Source organism: Homalodisca vitripennis, unplaced genomic scaffold (assembly GCF_021130785.1).
Source record: "Homalodisca vitripennis isolate AUS2020 unplaced genomic scaffold, UT_GWSS_2.1 ScUCBcl_578;HRSCAF=2897, whole genome shotgun sequence".
Classification (NCBI taxonomy): domain Eukaryota; kingdom Metazoa; phylum Arthropoda; class Insecta; order Hemiptera; family Cicadellidae; genus Homalodisca; species Homalodisca vitripennis.
The window spans coordinates 251,456-276,162 of record NW_025776739.1 but is presented as its reverse complement, the minus strand read 5'-3'; the positions used below and the strand labels follow the sequence as shown (position 1 = coordinate 276,162).

General features: G+C 34.7%; 1 protein-coding gene across 1 annotated transcript; it reads right to left on the bottom strand.

Moving 5' to 3' along the window:
* Positions 1-5,515: 5,515 nt before the first annotated feature.
* LOC124370880 (verprolin-like) lies at positions 5,516-21,284 on the bottom strand (the record flags this gene model as incomplete). The annotated part of the gene is made up of 3 exons (XM_046829184.1): positions 21,232-21,284; positions 6,604-6,943; positions 5,516-5,815 (listed from the first exon to the last, which is right to left on the bottom strand). Coding segments are annotated over exons 1-3 (693 nt in total), but the record flags the coding sequence as incomplete, so codon positions are not given.
* Positions 21,285-24,707: the final 3,423 nt, after the last annotated feature.

Here is a 24,707-nt window from a genome sequence, read left to right as displayed (position 1 = left end):
TTACCAACGCCACGATTCAGGACAGGTGATTTGTCACAACATGTGTGGTATCCCACACTATGTTAACCTTCCAAGTGTCTACCGAATACTTATCTCGAGTTTCGGGAGGCTCTCTTGTACGTTTCTTCTAACCATAAATTCGAAATCAACGTCATAAATCTTTTAACGAACTCCCCAAAATACACTGGATCCGTAGGCATTTTTTATGTATCATTTTTTATGTCAAACGATTATATTGAAAATATGGAAGATGGAGTTCAGAATACCCTGCTACTAGATATAATTATATAATAATTGTGGTGTTAGTGCAAATTGATTAAAATAGATAAATCAGTTACATTGTGTGGTTCAAATTATTAAAACTGTATTAAAGTGTGTAGTTTTAGTAAAGGGGATAAAAATTACAACAGCCCAACAAATTGGGTTTGGACAATAAACTTTCAGCCTAGATCCGTTAATAGCCTAAACCATTCGGAACACTTCTTATCAATTGGCAATCTCATACCCCTTGACCAGGGGGAACTGATATCATAGTGATACGCTTCTCGCCTTTAATACTCAATATAGCAATCTAGCAAAGTGTGTTCTAGCAAATATTAACCCTATCAAAAGTACTACCTTTCAACTAGACAAGTGCTCAATTAGGAGTGGAAACTTAGATTCTCCTATGATTCCGTTTCTTACTAAAACAGCCAATTTCGAAAAAAGTAGTTATATTTTTATTAGTTTCTCATTACATTCATAGTTTCCTATACCTAAAATTTAAATTGATACAGTAACAATAATAAATTATATTGACATCACCAGAACCCACATCCCTTAACCACAATGCCTATATAAGGCCAAATGATGTGTCTGCCCAAACGGAGGCAATAGTTTTCCAACGTGTGTAACAAATAATTGAAATATAAAATATTTCTTCTAACTTTCGTGGATCCTATATCATTAAAACATGACTTGATCTATGCAACACCTTCCGACGAGTTTATTTGCTTCATAAGCAGGGAGGAAAAGTTAAAATAGAGTGGCTACCTCGTACCATTATTTGAAGGACGGTAGGAAAGTAGAAAGATGGCAGCGGCAGCAAAAAAAGTCATTCTAGGTTCAAGTATCTCACCTCTGCGCCAAGCCATTGTGGATATACGAACTGAAAAGTTCTACACGTTTTTAGCATTATTTGCAAAAGCAATTTGATAGCAAGATTTTCAGACTTATTACCTGTATTCCCGGAATCAAGAGAACAAAAACCATATGAAGGATAATCATGGATTGAGATTATACATGGTTCCCATTTCCTAATTTCAAACTAATTAGTTTAGATTAGCCTTATTAGTTTAGATATTTAATTTGCACAACAATAATGGGACAACAATGTTCAATACTGTATAGATTTGTTACACTTAAACAGTTTATGAACTCTATAATTTTGACATCTTTCATGACAATACTTTTTTAGCGTATATTAGTCCTGTCAATTTAGACATTGACCCTTGCAAAAATTCCCAGAAAGCTGAAAGTTTGTATAGATGTTAGGGACACCACTGCTATGAAATTGGGAAAAGTCCGCATCGAGCCCATGTCAGCAAAACATTTTATTCAACGTCAAATTTTACAAAAATAGGTTTTTTTTTGGATTTTTCAGTGAAATATTCACATATAACAATACAATTCTATACTCGTGTAACTATAAACGGCCACCATCTTGAAACGGATTATTTAAAAATAAGCACAAATTAAAGTTTCTTGAAACTGGTTCACAATTTTAAGCATATGTATTAAAACTATACCTTTTCCTAAGTTTGGATAGCCAGGATGTAAAAATGTTAATATGCAAAAGTTAAAAAATAAAAGTGCGAATTTTAATATAAAAAATATAAGTAGTTATAAACCACTTTTATTCTTTAGATTTTTTATATCCGTATATTTCATGAGTATATGGTATAATTAAAAGTGAAGCAAACAAGGAAGATGTCAACAAATTATTACAAAAATTAAATAAATTCATTCTTTCAAATATAAAAATAAAAACCCAGATAATACATATTTTTGTTTACGGCTTTCTAACAACTTAAAATACAACTCAGCATTTTACTAAAAACAAAAAATTAGAGATAATTTAGTAATAATAATTGTATTGCACTAATACGAACTAAAATATATTTTGAGGTAACAATATGTTTATATAAGGATACTTTGAACTTTTTAAAATTATATTATAGGAGGCAAAAATTTGACGAAATACTTCTTGAGATATTTAAAGCATTCTGGAATGTCAAATCAAATCAAATCAAATCAATTTTTATTGCCAGGACATAATCACATGTATAGCAATAGTCAAGATATTCTAAAATTAATATCTAAAATTTTAAAACTTTCACATCGCCTCAAAACCACATTCAAACGTACAAATTTTCAGCCAACTCCACATTCATCCAGCCAATATTCCCATTTCCAGCGCCGGGTAGTCAGTTTTGCTAATTGTGCGGTCACCCAGTCGAATGCCATAAACTCGTCAGCACTGTAAAATGCTTGCGACACTAAAAAGCGTCTTAAACGAGTTTTTAACCACTTAGGCGTTGGGGCATTTCTTAACTGATCTGGCAACTTGTTGATGAACCGAATACCTGCCTGGGAGGGCAAGTGTTCGTAAACCCCCCCCGTCCTGTGTCTTCCAGTTCGGTAGGCATCTCTGCCTCTTGTCTCATACTCGTGTATGTCACGGGCCCCGGGTTAATGCACATTTGGACAAACAAAATGGAGCTTGTCTCAAGAATGTAGAGACAAGGCAGAGTCAACAGTTGCAACGTTTTTGAAGGCTTCTTTGCACGATTCTCGGAATTTCAATTTGCGATTATGCGAATCGCTTGCTTCTGAATTTTGAATGCTCGGAAGAAATGGTTGTTTGCGCAGGCTCCCCATAACACCAGACCGTAAGTGAGGTGGGGGTAGATCAAGCCATAATACGCCGTCATCAGTACCTGAGTAGGGCAGTACTTGGCTAAAGATCTCAAGACATAAATGCCTGAGGACAGTCTGGAACAAAACGTGGTCAATGTGAGCATTCCAAGTCAATCTTCGATCAAGGAATATTCCCAGAAACTTTGAACATTCGACTTCATCCAGCACTGTGTCTTCCAATAATACGGCTGCACACCGTCATTGAGATTTCCTGATCGCAGTGCGAAAGTCAGGACGTTTGACTTTGAAGAATTTGCTTTGAGGTTGAGGCTATTGAAGTGCTGGACACAACTGTTGACGTCGAGAAAAGCTTTTGTTGTTCCAGAATCATTTTGGATTTGCTGGTAAAACAAAGTGTTGTGTCATCAGCATACTGCACAAGTTTCCCGTGCAGTAGTGATGAGTCTATGTCATTGACATAGATGAGAAAAAGAAATTGGACTGAGAATTGATCCTTGAGGGACTTCCATATCTCAGCTGCAACGGCTCGGAAAATTTGTTTGAGATTTGAACAAGCTGTTTTCTGCGGCTTAGAAATGAGCTAAGCCACTGAAGAGGCACGCCCTCTGATGCCATGGGATTCAAGTTTGTCAAGCAGCTTCACGTGGTCGACACAGTCGAATGCTTTAGTTAAGTCGAGAAATACACTTAAAGTGAGATTTCGACTTTTCTAATCCCTCTACTACCATTTCAACAAGACTCACAATTGCATCAATTGTCGACTTGCCCCTTCTGAAACCGAATTGGTGTTCAGAAAGATGGTTGTGATTATTCAAAAACTGAAGCATTCTTTGTAAAAAGATTTTTTCAAAAATTTTGCTCAGAACAGGCAAAATAGAGACAGGCCGATAATTATTTGGAGAGCATGGGTCGTCTTTTTTGAAGATTGGGCTCACCTTTGCAATTTTTAGGAGCGAGGGGAAAAAACTCCTTCTTCAAATGACTGATTTATTAATTGGACTAGTGGCTTGGCAATATGCTTGGAGCATTTTCTTTATAAGCCACGCCGACATCAAATTAATATCGTTTGTTTTTTTGGGTGGGAGCTGCTGAATGATTTTCACGATCTCTTCCTCAACTACAGGAGCCAGTGCCAATGAGGAAACTGGTCCCTGTATACGCGTGGGGTTTACTTGAGGAGGTGGTGGACAAGGATTTTGCTCACAAGCAACAGATGCGAAAAATCTGTTAAACTCGTTCGCAACCTCAGTCGCATCCTCCACAAGCCTATCCCCAATTTTAATTTTGATTGTTTTCTGTGTGTTTGTTTTGTTTTTATTGTTTATGATGCCCCAAACTGTTTTTAGAAATATTTTTTGACGAGGTGATTGATTTTGAGACTTCATTTGCTTTCGCGGCGGCTTGGATCACCTTTCTGTAAATTCTTTTGTAATTTCGGAAAAAAAAAATTTAAAATCTTCATTTGAAGTGGTTTTTCTGAATTTCGGAGAAAAAAATTTTAATTTCTCTCTCGAAACCAAAATTCCTTTAGTGATCCATTTATTGTTAGTCCTTTTGGGACAACATTTAATTTAATTGATTTTTGAGGACAGCACACATTTAAATGATAGTTAAAACATTCCGTGAAAACTTTAAAGTTCTGTTCTAGAGGTTTGAGACCAATTCAAGAATTCCCACTTTTCTTTGGAAAGAGATGCGTTGAGGAGAGCGATATTTTGTGGCCTAGTGTCTCTTATTGTTTTTGAGATTTTGGGCTCCCTTAAAATTTTTTCTCCACTGATTTTAGCCTCTTGGCCATAGTGGTCTGATATTGCTGTGTTAACCACCTCAACTGCGACACTTGGTAAGTTGGTGATCACATTGTCAATTGCTGACTGTGATGTTGCTGTCACGCGAGTGGGTTGTTGTGACTGACAGCATGAGGCCAAAAGACCTCAACAAATCAGACAAACGTTTTGTGGATGGGTGGCATCTGTCCAAGGCGTCAATATTTGAAGTCACCCATAATGACAAATTCCTGTTTGCGATTTGTTAGGTCAGTCAGCATGGCCTCGAATTTGGAAAAAAAGTTCTCTACATTTCCACTGGGTGACCTATAAATTCCGATGACAGCCAATTTGGATTTTGTCGTGTGAAGTTTGATTCCGACTGCTTCAAAATCTTTTTCAATCGTTTCTTTGATGCAAACAGAGGTCAAAAGTGAAATCCGTTTTCGCAAAAAATTGCGACTCCTCCTCCTTTGGAGAGTTGTCGACAGTACGAATTTGCCAGCTTGAATTTTGAGATTTGACAACGGGTCAATGTTTTTGTGGTTGAAACCATTTTTCAGTAACTACAAGTACGTCAGTCTGTAAGTCCTCGCACATGAGCTGAATTTCATCCAATTTGTTTGTCGCTAATTGCGCGTTTTGATGAAGCAGTCGTATTGAATCGTGATTTTGAAATTTTGAGCGCTTCTGTTGTTGATTTATTTCGTTTGTCAATTTAGTCCGGCGCTGGTGTCCGGGGTCCCTAAAAAAACAGCATTATTTTTATTTACACCATAGACAGTTTTTGTTGTTGGAAGGGTAGACGCTCCCGCAGGTCTTTGAGTTACAGCCTCCGCGTAGGTGTTGTGGCCTTGGGCGCTAGTTGGCGGTGGCGGTGGCGTCGGCGGCGGCAGTGGCGGTCTCGGGGCTGATTCTGCCGGCGTTCTGTTGAAGGTTCTGGGCGGGCTGTTCAACCCCTTCACAATGAGGTCAGCCAGTATAGCCTTTCCTGCAGTGGTAAGGTGAAGGCCGTGAGCCGTGAAGTGATGACGACTCAGGTCACTAATGTCCAGGAAAGCAGCACCCTTATAGCGCTCGCATAGTTCGCTCATGTAGTTGTTGGCGAGCGCTACCTTCTTGTGGACGGACTGTCACGAGGCAGGTCATGTCTGGGTAGCAGCGGTGACACCAGTACCTTCGAGTTGCTGGAATATTGCTGAATGATTTCCTCCATGTGTTGGTATATTATGTCTTGTCTCCCGGTAGCCAAGTCATTCGTCCCGGCAATTAGGACGAAGCAGTGGTCTTCTGGTGGTGGGGTAGTGGTTTTGATTTGGAGAAGTCCCGCGCCTGGCTTGCAGACTCCAACGATGTTTGAAGCAGAGGTCCTCCTCCTCAAAATAGCTGATAGGTTACGAACGTGGCTGTCCCCAATCACAGTCACGTTGCGGAAGGAAACCGATGTCTTTGTGTGCGCGGTTTTTCTTTTGTTTTTATCGTAACAGATATTTTTTTTTAGAGAATTTAGGGTTTTCATGCTGTATTTTTGTGCCTTTGTTTTCTTTTTGATGATGTTACTGTAGTAAACCCTGTGGTGTCCTGGTCGTTCAGGGTCTCCAGAGCCTCGTATCTATTTTTCAGGGTTAACGAGTGAGAAGGTACCGGTAATGTATGTTTCTGCTTCAGCGATTCTACATCAATTTCAAGAGTTCTAATAGTTTCAATTAATTTTAAGATTTCTTCTTTGTATATATGGCAGTTTGTGCAATTCTGGCTTTGTGGAAGTTTATCGGGAAAATGCGTTTCTGTCTGAGTATGTTGGTGGGAATGCACTGAACTTTTTTGACTATTGGCTAAAGATGGGTGTTTGGTGGTAAAAATTTCGGTCGTGTATTCGAGCAAAACGTTGATCCGATTCTATGGAATGGTTTAGTACCGTTTGCAGTTTTGTGTTGAGCTCATCAATTTTTTTCTTCAAGGCCACATTTTCATTAATTAAGTCGGAATGCTGGGCAGATGACTCCAACAAAGATGATGCGGCGGCAGGTGTAGCGGGAGCTGAATGAGTAGGTGTGGCGGCGGTGACAGCAGGTGAAGCGGTGGCTGGCGTCGAGGCGGTGAGCGACGTATCAGTTAGGGCAGACCGCGGCGGCAGCGCAGCAGTGGGTGTAGAGACCGCGGAGCCGGGTGGTGTGGCGCGCGAAGGCGGCGGCAGCGCAGCTGTGGGTGTAGAGGCTGCGGAGCCGGGTGGTGTGGCGAGTGAAGGCGGCGGCGTACTGGAAGTCAATATCGAATTGCCGCACTGACCTTTGTGTCTGTGTTCCTGTTTTTCGCTTATTATTTTTACTTTTTTTGTTGTCGGTTTTGACCCAGCTACTGCAGTCCTTGTTAGTACATCGCCAAGATATTGTTCCGTCAGTCAATGTCCTAGTTTGTCTGAATTTAAAATTATTCACTGTTAAGTATTGTTTACCGGCACTGTTCAGCAATTTAAACGTCATTTTTAAAATACTGGTTAATAAATTACAATAGTCAATAAAATATTAAAACAATAAATAATCATACAGTTAAAAAATATTTGCAATATATACAGTTAAAAAATATTTACAATATATACAACACTCCCAATAGTAAAATATATTGTCTAGCGTTTGACAAAAATATAAGGACAGAGGTCAGGATCGAACTACTGAACCCCGGCGGCTGTAGGCGGAGACGCTACCGATATAGCCACTGATGCTGGTGATTGCGGCGGGTGTCTAGCAGATGAAGAAGTGCGTCTGATACCGATTCAACAAACGTGGATTAATCTGCCCCGAACGAGTCTAACCTTGTTAGCGTGATTGTTGGTTATGAAGGCTGACAATTACTTACGTGCTCGTAAATCTATGTCCGTGTTTAACTTAGGCAAGCATACATTTAGGGCAAGTTGTTATTAGTTAAAATTACGTTAAAAATGTAAGTGAGACTATTGAAAATTAAATTATATCCGGGAGTGATACACATACCGTGTTTACAAGGCAGGGTCAGGCCTACCAATCCCCAATGTTTACTCTATCAGCGCTAAAAGCTGTTTGATCTCTTACTTACAATCATTAAATACTTATTTTCATAAAAACTTGAATACCTGGAATTATTTTTTTATTTATTTATATAAAATCATATCTAAACTATATTATACAAATCTCCTAACTTCATTTACCTATTAAATCAAAACAATTCATAGTAGTTGCAAGCATAATAAATAGATAAAAATTGGAATTTCCAAATTAAAAAAAACCAAATAAATTAAAAATAAAGCAGGAAACAATATAACAAAACCATGAAATTAATAGTAAGCAAGGGTTAATTGGTCTCAGCTAAATACTCACTAATATTCGTGAACATACAAAAAGAAACACACTACATAATAGATTAAATGGGTAAAAATAATTATAACTACGCTTTTATACCTTTTCCTTTCATATAGAACAGGATTAATCATACTTATTTTACCTAAAGAAAGGGATATAGACTACTTAAGATTACTTTTATGTTATTGCTAAAAGTTTCCCACTTCCCAAGATACATTGAAGTGAACAACCTGATCACTCCAAGAGCATGACGAACCGTGAGAGGAATGCCAATACAAAAAATTAATTAACTTGAAAACTATTAATACTCTTCCAGTAATTATAAGCGTAGAACAGTATGTGAAGCAAGGGTGGACGTTGTGAGTGTGTATATTCTGTGCGGTCATTGTGGACCGCACAGAATATTTAGTGGAGAATTGTTTGCTCGGTGCTAGTTCATTAAGGATCTGTTTCCAAATTAAGGATTCTTAGTTACAATAACAGCTTTTTCAATCGGTTGAAAGTGAAACAACTCAAATTTCTAAAGAACAAAACACACAGAGGCTATGCGATGGAACAACATTTAAATTCACTGAAGCAATTGACAATGTAGCTGATGTCAAGATTTTGAGTTTGTAAACACGGGGGTGGTTACTGACTTTGCGATGTACCTGTGATACCGTTCTCCCACAATCCCTCCCACAATTGCAGTTCCCAGTTCAACTCGATTTTTAAATGGCCATTAACAGGAGTCAAGGGCAAGGTTACAAATTAATCTTTGCCTCGACATCCTCAGCTTAGTGTACGGACGATTTTTGCGACCCATTTAAGAGCCAGGAAATTGGCCGGCGTATCAGTCTATGTGCGTGACGGTCATCTTTGTACTATTAAATCTTGCTAATTTTTCTATTATTAAGAGCTTTTTATACACATATTTTCTAGACTTATGTACATTGTGAAAGTTAACTTATTTATTTATCAAGTTTGTAAAGTTATTGATACCGGTATATAAATTACTATTATTACGATTTTTAGCAATTACGTATATTATAGTATTGCAAAGAGATATAAATTTCAAAGGGCGTGGTAGTGGTCGTTTACGCTCCTGGAAATAGTTGTGTGAAATTTCCACTATTCAATTTGTTACATCACAAACATAGTAATGGAAAACATGTGTTTCACCGTAAATATTCAAAAATGTAATCAGAGTCTCCATTTTCAAAGTCGTTTGCATACTATCACAATGAAAGTCTCAAAGGATAAACATTCAAAATTGTATATGTAATCTTAAAAACTCTCCAATACTTTTGAGTACAGGTATAAAAAAACTTATAATCCTTCACAGAGACATTTTGTAAGGTCAACTGTATTACTTCCATTTACATATTCGACTGTTTCTCTTTTAATTCAAGCACTAATTGCTTATAGAGAGATTACTTGGAAAATTTTACTTAAATATTGTATTAAATTCATCAACTAAAAAAGCAGTACTAAACTGAACCAATTTAAATAATTTTAACTTACCACGATAAATTGAATACTACATAGATCCGTATCTGAATCCTGTGTAGGCAAGAACTATACAAGGTATACACACCGATTACCTGAGTGATCAATACTGGGTTCAAGAATGATATTCAATTGTGCAATTAGATTTTAAAGCTTTCAATAAATTGTAGCTGACAGTATTTTTCAAACTGTTTTAACTAGCGTATAAAACGAAAAATGTTTAGGAACTGAATTATAATATTGTAATAAGTAATGAACGAATAAATTAAAGCCAACTCCTACAGTTAAATTTCGAGCGTTTTTAATTAAATCGCTATTACAATAAGCGTATATACATTGTAATATTTCATTTGAAAATCGTTTTAACCAAGGATAATAAATTCTTAAAGTCGTATAAAAGGATGAAAATGTGTTGCATAATCTTAGAAGAAGTAAATGGAGTGTTCCCCTTTAAGTGTCGCACTTTGACAGTTGAAGTGAGTCGTTTCAACCGTGAAACCGGAAATCGCTGACATCCTGGCAGGTTCAGCCGAGTGTAAAGCGGGAGACTGTCGGCCACGGCTGCAACACCCCAGTTCTGTTCCTTTTCACGCTATTTGCTATCGAAAAATCGATACCTCCATTTTAAGAACTACTGCATAAAAACATTCACCCTTAACGGTAATAATACTGCGTCTAAATATAGTTTTAAAATTAAATCAATTATTAATTTTAACAGATCCATTGATAAAGTATTTTATTAGTAAAAACGTTTCTGTTAATTTCTTAAAATTCTAGTCAGCTTGTACTGAAAGAGTATTAATGAAAATAAATGCAATATGAAGCCACAACTTAATAGTGTACACATTTCAATAAGTCACATGTAACAACGATCGATTCGGCATATAGCCATATCGTTCATTCATAAGTAAAGTGTCACAACTAAAAAATTTTTCAATTCGTGTTTACGGACCTGACAGTCTGTAAAATGCAAGACCTTTTGACTACAAAAACGTCAGAAGTCTAATTCTCTCTGGTTCCGCCAGAAAGCACTAGTGTCACTTTTCTTCTAGACCATTTTAAGTTATCTTGTAACAGGAAGAATGACACATCTCGGTAGTGACTGAGCTGTTTCAGAGTAAGGTGCTACACTTTTTCAGCAAAAGTGACATATTTTGAGTAGTGACATTATTGCAGGAAAATAAGCGTGAGTTTTTAGTTTTCATGCACTTGAAAACTGACACATTTTGAGTTGTGGCGTTATTGCTTGGAATAATAATAAAAAAATCTCATTGTTGATCTACGAACAATGCACTATTTTGAGTTGTGACAGTTAAGTAGTAGAAATAACCTACAAAAATTCGTGTTGTGACTTATTTCTTTGAATTATTTTGAGTAGTGCCAATTTTCTAGTAAAGTTTTTATTAGTTTTGCTGACTTGGTACGTTTAGATTAACAATGAATAATAGAACTTCACTAAATTTTAAAGTTGGCTAAGAATCTAAATGAAAACCCTAGTTCTAGTATAATCACTCCAAATTTGCACAATGAGTGGATAGTGGTTAGAGAAGAAGTAGCTGAAACTGAGCTTACCGTTGATCAAGCACAGTTTACAGTACAACCTGAACAGTCTGCTGAATCCCGCACTGAATTTCAAACTGGTAATCAAGATGGTACACCATACAATAATCCTAATGTTATAACGGTTAGGGCTATGGTTCATGACAAGGAGGCTAGAATTAAAGAGGCAAACTCGGTTCCAAGTAAAGACAGTCCAATAGTACCGTCGTTAATTCAAATTTGGGGAATAATATACGGCCTAAACGAAATCAAGAAGTAAAGGAATATTTTAACAACGCTGATTCTTCTATTGACTCAGATGATTATGACTCAGATAAGGATCCTATGTATGCACCCGACCTAGAAGATGATTTAAAAACACAAAAGAACAGGAAAGTTAATGAAATAATAACTAAAATAGCTGCACGAAGAATTGAAACTTCTACTGTAAAAGTGCAAAATGAAAAAGAAAAGATGTTTGATGCAATTGAAGTAATAGCGGAAGGCTCTGACGGAGGTGATGAAAATGTTGAATACAACATACTTTTAGGGAATGCTGATAACTAACTGATAATCGGGAAAAAGGTCATTGAATAAAGAAAATTAGTCAAAAGACAAATAAAAAAAACTATGAAACAGTGGATAGACTTATACTATGTCATCTAAGACGAAAAAAGAATTCACAAAGAAAAAGCTGAAACCACCTTGCAAGGATAACTGTAGGACCAGCTGTAAAACTAAAATAAATGAAAATGAACGGCTACAGATATTTCAAAGTTACTGGGCACTTGGAGATTTAACTCGTCAAAGAGACTTCGTAGCCTCACACATGGTGTCCATAAATCCAACTTATCAATACAAAAAAGAAGGAAGCAACAGAAAGCCAAACCATGCCTTTTACTATGAAGTTAATGAGAAGCGAATTCGTGTTTGCACAGAATTCTCCAAAAACACATTGGATATTGACGACCGGCCAATCAGAACAGTTATTTCCAAAAAAGACTTGGCAACTGAGGGTTTTGTTGCTGACGATCTAAGAGGAAACTATAACAAACATCAGACTGATGAAGACAAATCAGTCAATGAAGGAATCAGGCGGCATATAGATTCGATTGCTAAATTAGAAAGCCACTATCTGAGGGCAAATACCAGCAGAGAATATATTGAAGGGGGCAAATGTATTTCCGATCTTCATCGGGATTATGTTGATGATTGTAAAAGTTTGCAACAACCGTCCGGAAGTTACAAAAAGTTTTATGAAATATTCACAAAAGAATTCAATATTTCTGTGTTTGTTCCAAAAAAAAATCAATGTGAGCTATGCCATTCATACATTAGCGCTGAAATTAATGAAAAGACCAAGCTACAAGATACTTACGAAAGGAATATAATGGAAAAAGACTTATCTCTATTGAGAAAGAAATCAGACAAATATTCTATAAACGACAAAGTTGTCGTAGCTTGTTATGATCTACAAGCTGTGCTACCCTGTCCGAAAGGAGAAGTATCACTAATGTACTATAAATCAAAACTGAACCTTTTCAACCTTACTGTATGTGAACTGAAACAAATTCAACGTTTTGCTTTACATGGCACGAAAGTGAAGGAGGAAAGGGGATCGTGTGAGATAGCTACGTGCATTTACAATTACATGCGTAAAAAGGTTAACATATAAAGGATAAGATACAATTCGTATTCTACTCAGATAACTGCAGTGGCCAGCAAAAAAAAAGTACGTTTTCTTATAACGCTGCCGAACATTTGCCTATCAAGTCGATTACTCATAACTTCTTAATCAAAGGTCACAGTCAAAATGAAGGTGACAATGTACATTTTATGATAGAAAAACAAGTAAAACGATGTCTTAAGTCAGGCCCAATTTCCAGCACAATACATTTCACTTATAAAGACAGCAAAGAAAAAATCCAATCCGTATACAGTTCATGAACTCAGCCATGAAGACTTCCTAGACTTCAAAGATTTATGGGATAACATTGGATGTAATACAACTGTCAATGAAGAAGGTAAGCCACATTTTCAATGTCTCATAGCTGATTAAATACCTTTTTCAACTTTTTTTTGTTACTTATAAAAAGTCAGTGATATTTTTTCATCAACCTGTAACAAATGGTTTTTTTTTTCAGATAACTTAAAACATCAATTTTATATTCAGTTATTTGCTTTACGTTGCCAATATAAATATTCTAATGACCTATTAACTTTGAACATCAGACCATTACGATTTAATCATAACTCTTTTATGTACCTACTGCCATTCCTTGACCTAACACTTCTCATCTTTTGTGTACACTATACAAAACAGAGTATAAATTGACCCCTTAATTTTCAGGTATCTCTGTTAAATGGAATGACATCAAGATTGTGCGAGTTGAAAAAGATTCTCCTTTAAAAATCAAATATAAGACAACCTTTTATGAAAAAGTACAATTTGAAGAGATATCCATTCAACGGTTCGTTGAAAAAATAGTGGGTAAATGAAACAGTGATAACAAAGAAGAAGTACCAAGAAGTCCAAGAAAGTGTTACGAAAATGTTCAGAATTTCTCCTCCAAAAACTCTATAATGCTAGACTAGAACTTTCCTCAAACAATAAGAAAGACTTGAAATACTTGGTTGATAAACATGTAATTCCTAGCACTTACGCACAATTTTAGAACTCATTACAGTAATGTTTTAATCACTTCCAATACTCGTTTGTTTGTAATACTATTTTTTTTTAAAATAAACTGTAATTAATTGCAGTCTTAGTCGTTTCGATGTCATTTCCAAAATCAAACTGTAATCTACATGATGGCATAAATAATATCAGGATAAAAATGACACAACTCAAAGTTAACAAACAAAAAAATATTTATAAATAAATGTGTATTATTTGTGCATTTTGAAATATTTATAGACAATAGCTGATATATTTTAAGCTGTTATGGATATATTTTCATCAATGCTCATTTAATGTACAAGGCGAGAAACGCATAATCAAATGGACCAAATTTTCAATTAGCTCTCCTGTAAAGTTTAAGTTTTTTGACTTGGGACACTTTTCTCATGAATGAACGATATATAAGATAGCCATAGTTACCATAAGCTTCACTATACATAAAATAGCAAAAATAAACTATGTACGTCAGGTAACGCTAAAGCTTTGGCGTTAAATTTGACATTATAAAGGTTTTAAGACAACTACTACTCCGTGCTTCCTCTCTCCACTTCCGCTTCCTGTTACAAGAGTGTTCTGTCAGGATACAACAAGACTTTAGTGCACGTAAATCCGTACATGTAGCTTTTAACTTGTTAATAATCAAACAATAGGCGTCGTTTAGTTATTTGGTTTCATGTTGTATCACTCTATTATTAAATAATTTTGTAACCCTAATCTGATTACTTGATAAGGGACACCTAGATTACCGTGCATTTAAAATTGCTTAAAAGATGTCAAATAACATTTTTTTTATAACTCCTGTTAACTAGAACAAGATACAGCAAATATCTAATAAACGAAATTGCTGTTAGATGTGCATTGTTCATGTCAGTCACAGTTTAAATATTGACAAACCTTATCAAAGATTGTTGCATGTTTATCCTCCCAACATGCAAAAACAGCTATACAGCATTTGATACAACTTTAGATGAACTAAGTTAGAACATAAAAATATAAATATTTTTCAAAATGTTTCAAAATGACTGTTGGACTCCACCACAGTGACATAAATAATTTGACATAGTGGGTCAACCCTCAGATTCATTCCCAGCGTACCTAAGCGTTTTATTAATCTAATAGAGTTAAACACATAAAAAGCCTATTTACAGCCCGAAATTGAACTTCGATGAGGTCTTAAAAATGTCTTTACATTAAAACTATCCCCGTTTTAATCTAATTTTCAAAATAAATAAACACTTTCACTGATGAATTTCATTAAACGTTTCCTTTAAAATATGCATTTTATACCTGTATAAATGACGCTAAATTTATTTATAAATAATATTTTTGTGAATAATAAAAACTTTTAGGATACTAAATCATTTATTAATATTAAAAGTGACAACAAATACAAAAACATCTCGTATTTTAACGGCAACATATAATGCAGTATCGTCGTCAATATAAAATAGTAATAAAACACACACTTGTTAAACAATGCAATCATAACTTACTCTACCGAACTTCACGGTGAGGTTCTTGAGTCAACATAAATAAGAAATTTCGTTTATATTGCATTTTTGTCTTACTTAAATTACTGTTTGTCGGAATGTTATTGAAAAATTGTCAAATACATCCCAGGACGACTTACTAATATTTAACCCTTAATGAAAAGCTTAAAAGAAAGCTACAAAACACGAAAAACTATTTTAACATGTATTAAATAGACAGTTACAGTCCTAGGTAAGGTCGCAAGGAGCCGGAGGAAAAGCGGATATATAAATAATTATAGGATTTTATTAGTAACATTAAATGCCACAAACCCGACATCAATAGGTCAACGCCGTCCAACATATAACATATTCAATAAAAAAAAATTAATATATGGTTTTTTGTGTGTTTTTTTTTTAATTGGCTGCAAAAGTAACAATAACGGTGACTGAATATATTGTCTAACGCTAAATATGAGGTTTTTATTAAAAGCACAGTTAATGTTTATTTATTCATTCCTATTACAACGGGAGTCGTATTCAGATAATATTAAAATTATAAAGTACCTCTGCTGAACCAGGATAGAAGTAAGGGTGTTCCGGTCTCCTTCGGAAATATTGTATAATAATATGCATTAAAAGTAAAATCAAGAGACTGACTGACACACAAGCTCTTGACGGGCTGGCCGAATAACATTCTACGGGGACTGAGAATCAGTATAACCCTAGGGTATCACATACTCTCGACAAACAGGGCGAGTGACATCCAACACTAACACTGGATAAAGAACTAAAATCCACGTACTGATTGACATACAACCTACCACACAGGCTCAGTGAGCAATATTCTACGGGGACTGAATGACATTTTTTTAAAATATGGTTTTATAACAACAGTTTTAACTAACTAAACAAATATTTTATACGAACACAATTTTATGTTTTGGAATGTATCCATGTTTAATAAATAATTAAAGTAAACCCATAATAATGTTATATGCAACATTGTTGAGAACAATATATAAATATAATGTAAGTATAACACTATTTATTAGTTTTTCAATTAATTACACGATTACAATTAAAAACCTTTTCCAACTCACGAGAGAAGAATGGAGAAAACTAAATATACGTTTTTTTTGACAAATATGTCAATTTATTTGAGTAAAACAAACCTGCTCATTTGTTATTTAGCCCTCCTCTCTTAAAAGATGATAGATAATTAAACTCTCTCACATGATAAAAATTATTTTTCGGCAAACGTACTGACTTCGATTTGGCTCATTCAAACTTTAATTACTGCTATGAACAATTAGCTTACCTCCAATACACAATTGTATACTCGTGACCTGTGTATTCTCATCTCATACTGTATGTCTCATCGTTCATTACAAAAATGTCTTTGATATAATACCTTTGTAAGCAATACAACTGGAATTAAAGGTTTATTTGTAACTATAAATATTACAGTGCTTTGGTGATTATTCATCAGTTAGCAATTATATTTGGGAAATCGATAAATCGCTGACTTTTTTTACACTTCAACTTGTTCATAACGATCACATCTTCGTTCTTGCCCTGCTGAAATATCAATTTTGAGAGACAAACCAGCAAACCCGTTGGCGGGAGCGGTAACACATGACACTTTTTCCATTATCAAAGCAAACATCTGAGGTGACGCGACTGACACCACCGCGTTGGCACTTGTCACGCGTTTCTAAAAAAAGTAAATTGAAAATCGAAAACGTTTCATTTAGTTGAGTGGCGATAGGAAAAAAATTTAAACATTTTCGAAATTTTTGTAATAGGTCTACAATTAACAATAACTTTGAGTCGTGCTAGGAAACCACAGTATTAAAAGAAATAGAATAAAATATAATTTAAAAATGTAAACTGTTTCCAGCAGTTATATTTATTGTGAAGGATACCGACCAACACCCAATTAATACAGAGACAATAATGATACACGAGACTAATAAATAGTGTAAAATAAGCAGTAAAAATAAATCAATAACTACCATTAGAATACATAAACACAGCCACTAAACAATTAACAATAACTTTGAGTCGTCCTAGGAAACCACTGTATTAAAAACCATTAGAACAAATATAATTTAAAAATGAAATTGTTTCCAGCAGTTATATTTATTGTGAAGGATGCCAACCAACACGCAATTAATACAGAAACAACAATGATACACTAGACTAATAAATAGGGTAAAATAAGCAGTAAAAGATAGTGGTTTATCCGAGATTCCGGGAATTCCAGCTCAGGACATCGACGGAGACCTGACAAGGCAATTTTCCGCCAAGTATCTGACTTTGCAATCCTGCCAATAAATCTCGTACAACCGTCAATCTGGTTACCTGGATCCTATAAAAAACCTGTAACTAGCATGAACGTTAAATTACATCTATGAAATACCTATTCCATTAGTTCCCAGTATTTGTAAGAACAACTCATTTCGGTGTTATAAAAGCATGATAAATAAAAGATATGTTATTATACACCTAGAAAGTGCTTCATAAAATCATCTCGTTGTAGGTCCGTCTGCTGGCTTATTTTTTAGTAGAGAAAATATAATGTACAATATTCAGGTATTCATAACCGTATGTGTTCCACATCGACACAAACAGAATAACAAGCGGGGCATCATCTCGGTTGGCTATTGTAGCCAGTAATCGACTGCTTGTTAGATACAAGAGATCTTATTTGCCAATTCTCATAAATGTAAGTGCCAATTCTCTAACATATACTTAAGACCGTCTGTGTTTCACAACGACAAACACAGAATAACAAGCGGGATAACATTACAATTGGCTATTGTAGCCAGTAATCAACTTCTTGTTACATACCAAAAAACTTGTTTGCCAATTCTCATAAATATAAGGTATTTACAGGTAACATGTGCTTAGGGCCGTCTCTGTTCCATATCGACATAAACAAAAAACAAACGGGACATCATTACGCTTGGTTATTGTAACCAGTAATCGACTGCTGGATAGACATGAGGTTGTATTTGCCAATCCTCGTAAATGTAATGTTTGTAAAGATAACGTATGCTCAAGACCGTCTCTGTTCCATAAATAAACAAACAGAAAAACAAGCGGGACATCATTACCCTTGGTTATTGTACCCAGTAATCGACTGCTGGATAGATATAAGGGATTGTATTTGCTAATCCTCATAAATGTAAGGTTTGTACAGATAACGTATGTTCAAGACCGTCTCTGTTCCATAACGAAACAAACAGAATAACAAACGGGACATCATTACGCTTGGTTATTGTAGCCAGTAATCGACTGCTGGATAGATAAAAGAGATTATATTTGCTAATCCTCATAAATGTAAGGTTTGTACTGATAACGTATGTTCAAGACCGTCTGTGTTCCATAACGAAACAAACAGAATAACAAGCAGGACATCATTACGCTTGGTTATTGTAGCCAGTAATCGACTGCTGGATAGATACAAGAGATTGTATTTGCTAATCCTCATAAATGTAAGGTTTGTACTGATAACGTATGTTCAAGACCGTCTCTGTTCCATAACGAAACAAACAGAATAACAAGCAGGACATCATTACGGTTGGCTATTGTAGTCAGTGGTCGACTACTGTAACAAGAGAATACGGGAGATATTCTTAGGTATTTCTTGTACTTTTAGGAGTTTTATTACAGATAATGTGTACATAGTTGATAATATATCCTACTTCATATGACATGGAAGTAGGATGGAATTAGGACGTAATGTGTCAACGTAATAAACTGTTTCATTAGTGTCATATTTATGAGTTTCAATATTTATAAAAATCTTGTTACGTTTTTTAGATGTCGATGTATTTTTAGACCAGGGACACCGAAAACGAAAATCCATGTCAAAGATACAAATTCAATGCAATGTTTACACTATTAAACCTGACATCCTAGTTATGTTTTAAAAAACCTATTAAAAAGTCTAACTGTTGTAACTAAGGAAACATTTACCAGTTTAAAGTTTTATCCCCTACACTTCATATAATTAAACTGACCAACAACACATAAAAATAACTTAGAGAATAATAAGTTGAAATAATATGTATGTAGAAACAGGTGCTACAGCTACTCGTAAACATGCGGCAATCAACCGCAGGTCGTAGCCAGTGTAATACTGTAGTGCAGTGTCGACTGTCTAATCAGATAGCTAAATACGAATATTATCCAATACTAAATACTGTTTAAAGGTCTATATTATTGATCAAATAAAATTTCAGAAGCAGTCTTTTACCAATTATAAAAGTAGAGTAACTAGTGGGGGCATATTTTGTTATGTTTTTACAGCAATTACCCGTGGAAAACAGGTTCCGTGAGAAAATGTACCAAATTTATTAATTTTGTATTCGCTCACCATCCGTACTCTCAAATCACGTGACCGCGGCGCGTGGCTTGAGGGAGACCGGGGGTGACGTCTTGGTTTTGTCAGTTAAATCAAAGTTTACTACATACGTAACCTGTTTGTCGGGTTTCTGCTTGCTCGGTAAGGGAGTAGACTGGGACTAGCGACCAGTTCAGAGCTAACCTATAAACCGAAGACTTGTGCCCTATACACCTACACTCACGTATCTTGACTGTACTGAAGCTTACCGAGTAACTAGACTGCTGCATATTATAAATAATTTGTACGTTGAGTCTCACCCTTTTGAATTTTCTAGGTACCCCGGTTATTTGATGTGACCCAGCTTAAAATGTAATAGTTTGCCCTTTTATAAAACTCTGCTCTATATCGCGTAATATTTTCGTAGCTATTTGGTAATCCGTTGTTGTCTGTTTATAGGTGCTTTCAAGAAACTTTTTATTGTAGGAGTATAAAGTTAAAATATACTCAATAAAGTAAAGTGAGAACGAATCGATATATGGTAATATATAAATATATCGAAGCACCAAAAAAGTAAGTGAGGAGAGCAGAAATTTATTAGAAGAATTTAAATTTGAGTGAAAGGATATATATTTTAATTTATTTGAATTTAATAAATCTTTTTTGAAAAGATCTTTTGATTTCATTTTTATTTTGATCATTAAAAAACTTGGAAGGGTTAAACTTTTAGTTTAATTTTTATTATAATAACAACCTTTTATTTTCAGAAGAAGTTCCGTTTTATTTCTTTTAGCAAGTAAAAGTCCACCACGTAATTAGTTTTATACCGACCTTTCAGTATAGTCTAATCTGAAATGTGTTTATTTAACGTCAGTTTTTAAAGGAAAAGAAAGTCTTGCTGAAACTTTCACCGACATCTCAAGAAATATATTAAATTATATGAAAAACAACTTGCCAAAGGTGAATAAGATTTTCTACTCTCAGACAGAAATAGTAATCAAAACAAGAATAAATCAATTTTTAAATATTTTCAATCACAAGGCAGATTAGTGTCAAAATAGACCAAATTATGATGTTGATGCTAACGTAAAAGTTAGCACACCTGGTAAAAGACGTAAAAGGCCAGATTATCGAAACGTAACTGTTGACGGATTCGATAGGAGAGTCATGTTGGACACTGTGAGAGATTTTTATGTAAATAAAAAAATGTCCCATCTTGCAAGGAACTTCTTCCTGTGCTAAAGGAAAAAATAAACTTCCAGTGGGGTGAAACATCTCTCCGGCGAGTGCTTAAGGAAATGGGGTTTAAGTGGAGAAAATGTGGTTGCAAAAGAAAAATACTTGTTGAAAGACCCGACATCGTGAATTGGCGATATAAGTATTTGAGACAAATCAAACAGTTCAGGGATAGTGGTAAAACAATATTCTACCTTGATAAAACATGGGTCGACAGCAATATTACTTTTCAAAAATGTTGGCAATACCCGGATATTGATGGTGTTTTACCCGACATTAACTAAAAAAATCTATTAATTGTTGTTGATATAGGTTCAGAAGACGGATTTTTGGAGGGAGGGCGACTTGTGTACAGGGCATATGCCGCTACAGGTGACTATCACGGCCAAATGAACTCTAATAATTTCGAAAAAATGGATAAGAGAAAGAGTGATTCCAAACTTGCCAGGGGAATCGGTCGTTGTAATCGACGATGCACCGTACCACGGCGAGCAACATGACAAAGTTCCTACCAAGTCTAGCACAAAGCAAATTATGTTACAATGGCTTTTACGGCACGGGCAACACTTAGAAGAAACGAGTGTAAGGAAAGCAACTCTTTACGATGCAATTCAGAGATTAAAGCCACCAACAAAAGTCTTTAAAATAGATAAATTACTGGAAGAGTTTGGTCACATCGTTTTAAGACTACCGTCATACATGTGCGATCTGAATGCGATTGAATTTGTATGGGCCAACGTCAAACAACACATAAGAACAAAAACTACGTCAGGAAATATGTCACTTGATGCATTGAATCAATTGGTACTTGAAGCCTTGACTTCTGTCTCACCATCACTTTGGAAAAAGTACACTAACCATGTGCAAAATATTGAAAATGAGTACTGGGCAAAAGATGGCATAACTGAGGACGCTATTGACGAGGTTATAATCAATCTGGGAGAGGACAGTGGAGATGAATCATCGTCAAGTTCTTCAGACGAAGAGGAAACCACTCATCTTGAGATCACCAGTGACATGGAAGAGGATGACGACTTAGCCCAGCCGCTACTTGAGGATGATAACTGATAAAGGTAGATTGTTTTGCCTCAATTATAAAAATCTCTTAGAGACATCCTGTGTTTAAATAAAATTTTGTTTCAAGTTAATGATGTATGCTTCTTTTTGTTTATTAAATATAATAAAACAAAGAAAAATTTCCGTATAACTTTTTTTATAGTATGGATATTTTAAGTTTATTTAGTTGACAGCTGTAATTTGGAAACACACACAAATAAATAACAATCTTATTAGTTTTTACAGATGTAGTACCGTAATTCTTTAGCATTGTTAAAATTCTTCCCGCAATTTTCTTTCTTCTTGCAGTTTTGTTTCAAGTTTTGTTTTCTATTTACAAAATATGTTTTCATGTGTTTCATAAGATTTTAATTAATATCACAAAGCAGTGCTAATAATAATAATAATACATTTTTAATAATAAGATGTTAATTTTATTCATACTACTGTAAATTTACACGTACAAATAGATAATTAAATTGTATAAGTTTTTTACTTGTTAAAAATAGTAATTAAGGAAATTTAAAACACACTGCTGTTAACTAATAGTACTGCAAATAAAATTTAAATAACTTCAAAAGTCGTGTTTCTTTATTTGTATCCCTCGTACACTAAGCGTCAAGCGATTGCATTGTAAAATGTTCAGTCTGTATGTAGAATTTTACAGCAAACATTGAAAGCAGCAGACTGAGTGTGTTGTTTGCGTGGCGTATAATTCTCGAAATGGTACAGTAAACTTGTCATTAAATTTATTTGTTATTTATTATTTACTTATTTATTAATTATTTATTAACTTACAACTGGTACATAAGTGTCCCCCCACCACTTGGCCTTTGCATCATTCCGTTCAATTGATTGGAACAATGCATATCAATAGAAATACCATCCACCAGGCAAATCAAAACCATTAAAAATAGGAGAAACCTTGGCCAAAGAAACGGGAGAAGGGGTCACGTTCTAGGAATGGAAAATCAAACGTGAGATTTTTAATCTCGACTTGCAGAAAAAGGAGACGGTACAGAGCACAAAAAAACTAACAGATTTGTAAAAAACTGAAACATGTCCTTTACAAAGTCAAACATTTTCAACGAACAATGAGCGAACGAACAGCCACCTATAACAAGTTTCTCAGAAGATGTGAGAAATGGTACAGCAAACTTGTCATTAAATTTATTTGGGGCATGCTTCTTGTCAACAGCCACTTCTTTAACAATTTAACTTTTCCAAAAAAGATCATATCAAGAATTTTAGATAAAAAAATAGCCTCCATTCTTCTAGAAGACAGTGTACCTGTTACATCTAGGAGGTCAAGTGCAGTGCGATCCTAGGTGATCCACCGAAAGAAATAAAAGTCAGTGCAAAATTTGCTATAAGAAATGTGGCAAAAGTGAGAAAGCTGATAATCAGGGAGAAAGAAAGGTAGTGATACAATAATATAATACAGCTCCAGACACTAGATTTTGTTTGCTTCTATATCTGTGTACACATATATTGATTGTTACCTTTAAACAATACCTATGTTAACAATATATAATAATAAAAATAATTATGTTAACAGTTATTGGGAATGAGCCGTTAATTTCAAACCTTTACTCAAAGCATATCCAGAAAGTAAGTATATTAAGGCTCTTACTACTGGAAAGATTTGTTTCTATATTTTTTCCTACCGCCACTGTTTATGCAGTATTTATTGAACTTTAATACGTTTTGTTATAATAGTAAATGTATATAAAATTTCAGGTGAATTTGAGGCAATATCAGGCGATTACGCATAGCCAGAAAAACAAAAACAGCTAAAATGCAGAAAACAAAAGAACTAGCTTAGTTGAGAGAAGAAGGAATGAGGACCAAGGAAAGCAACATAAATAGATATGGACAGTTTAAAATAACAAGTATAGGCTGAATCTATTAATACACAAACCATTTTGTGGGTTAGTTATTCTTAGTAGAGTACTTGTTACTGTTAATGGTCCAATAGACACAGTAAACTAGCGTGACACAGTCCCATACATCTTATACTCCCAGCCGAGCTCTCAATTATGCTATTAGCTTCCAGCGGTGCAGTACAGCAATGGGTCACACGACAATAGAGTAATAACCATTATTTCCATTGGCTTCAAAACTTATTACGTAAATCCGGTTTATTAATAACTAAGTTATCTCTTTAATTAAAAATATAGCATTCAGAAGGCAGGTAAAATAGAAAACGAAACATAAATACACACCGAAAAAGTATATGTAACCGGAAATTAAGTTGTTTTTCGTAATTTTGGACCCAAGGGAAGTTAAGACGATTGGTATTGGAACTAGATATTATTTAATATAATAGTAAAAATAGACCCCTTAAGAAGGAGATTATGTCATTGTGTTAGTAAGATAATTACTAAACCATTAGTATGAATTTATATTAAAAAAAGAATTACAATTATCTGAGCAATTTAGAAACTATTATTATAAGACTTCATATTATTATAATTTAAGGATAACATAAACAATACGGAGAATATGCTGTAAGTTACTAAATATTTTTATTAGACAACTAATCATAAAGACTGAATAACTAGTATTTTATATTATTAAGCTTAAAAACGAGTATGTCTTGGCTTAATGAGTTATTATTACATAATCTAATGTAAAGATATCAAATATTAATTTCTTCCTGATGTGAGATATGGGACAAGTCCCATAATTTGTATATTTACGGATTTCTGATATAAAAACTGTAGTACATACAGTTAGATGAAAATTTATGAGTTTCTTAATTTTATTTTTATTACATATTTTATATGCCTTGACCCAAGGAACCAATCTCAAAAATGTCTCTGGAGAGTTTGCAGGCAACATGTAAACGAGCTAAGACGGCCC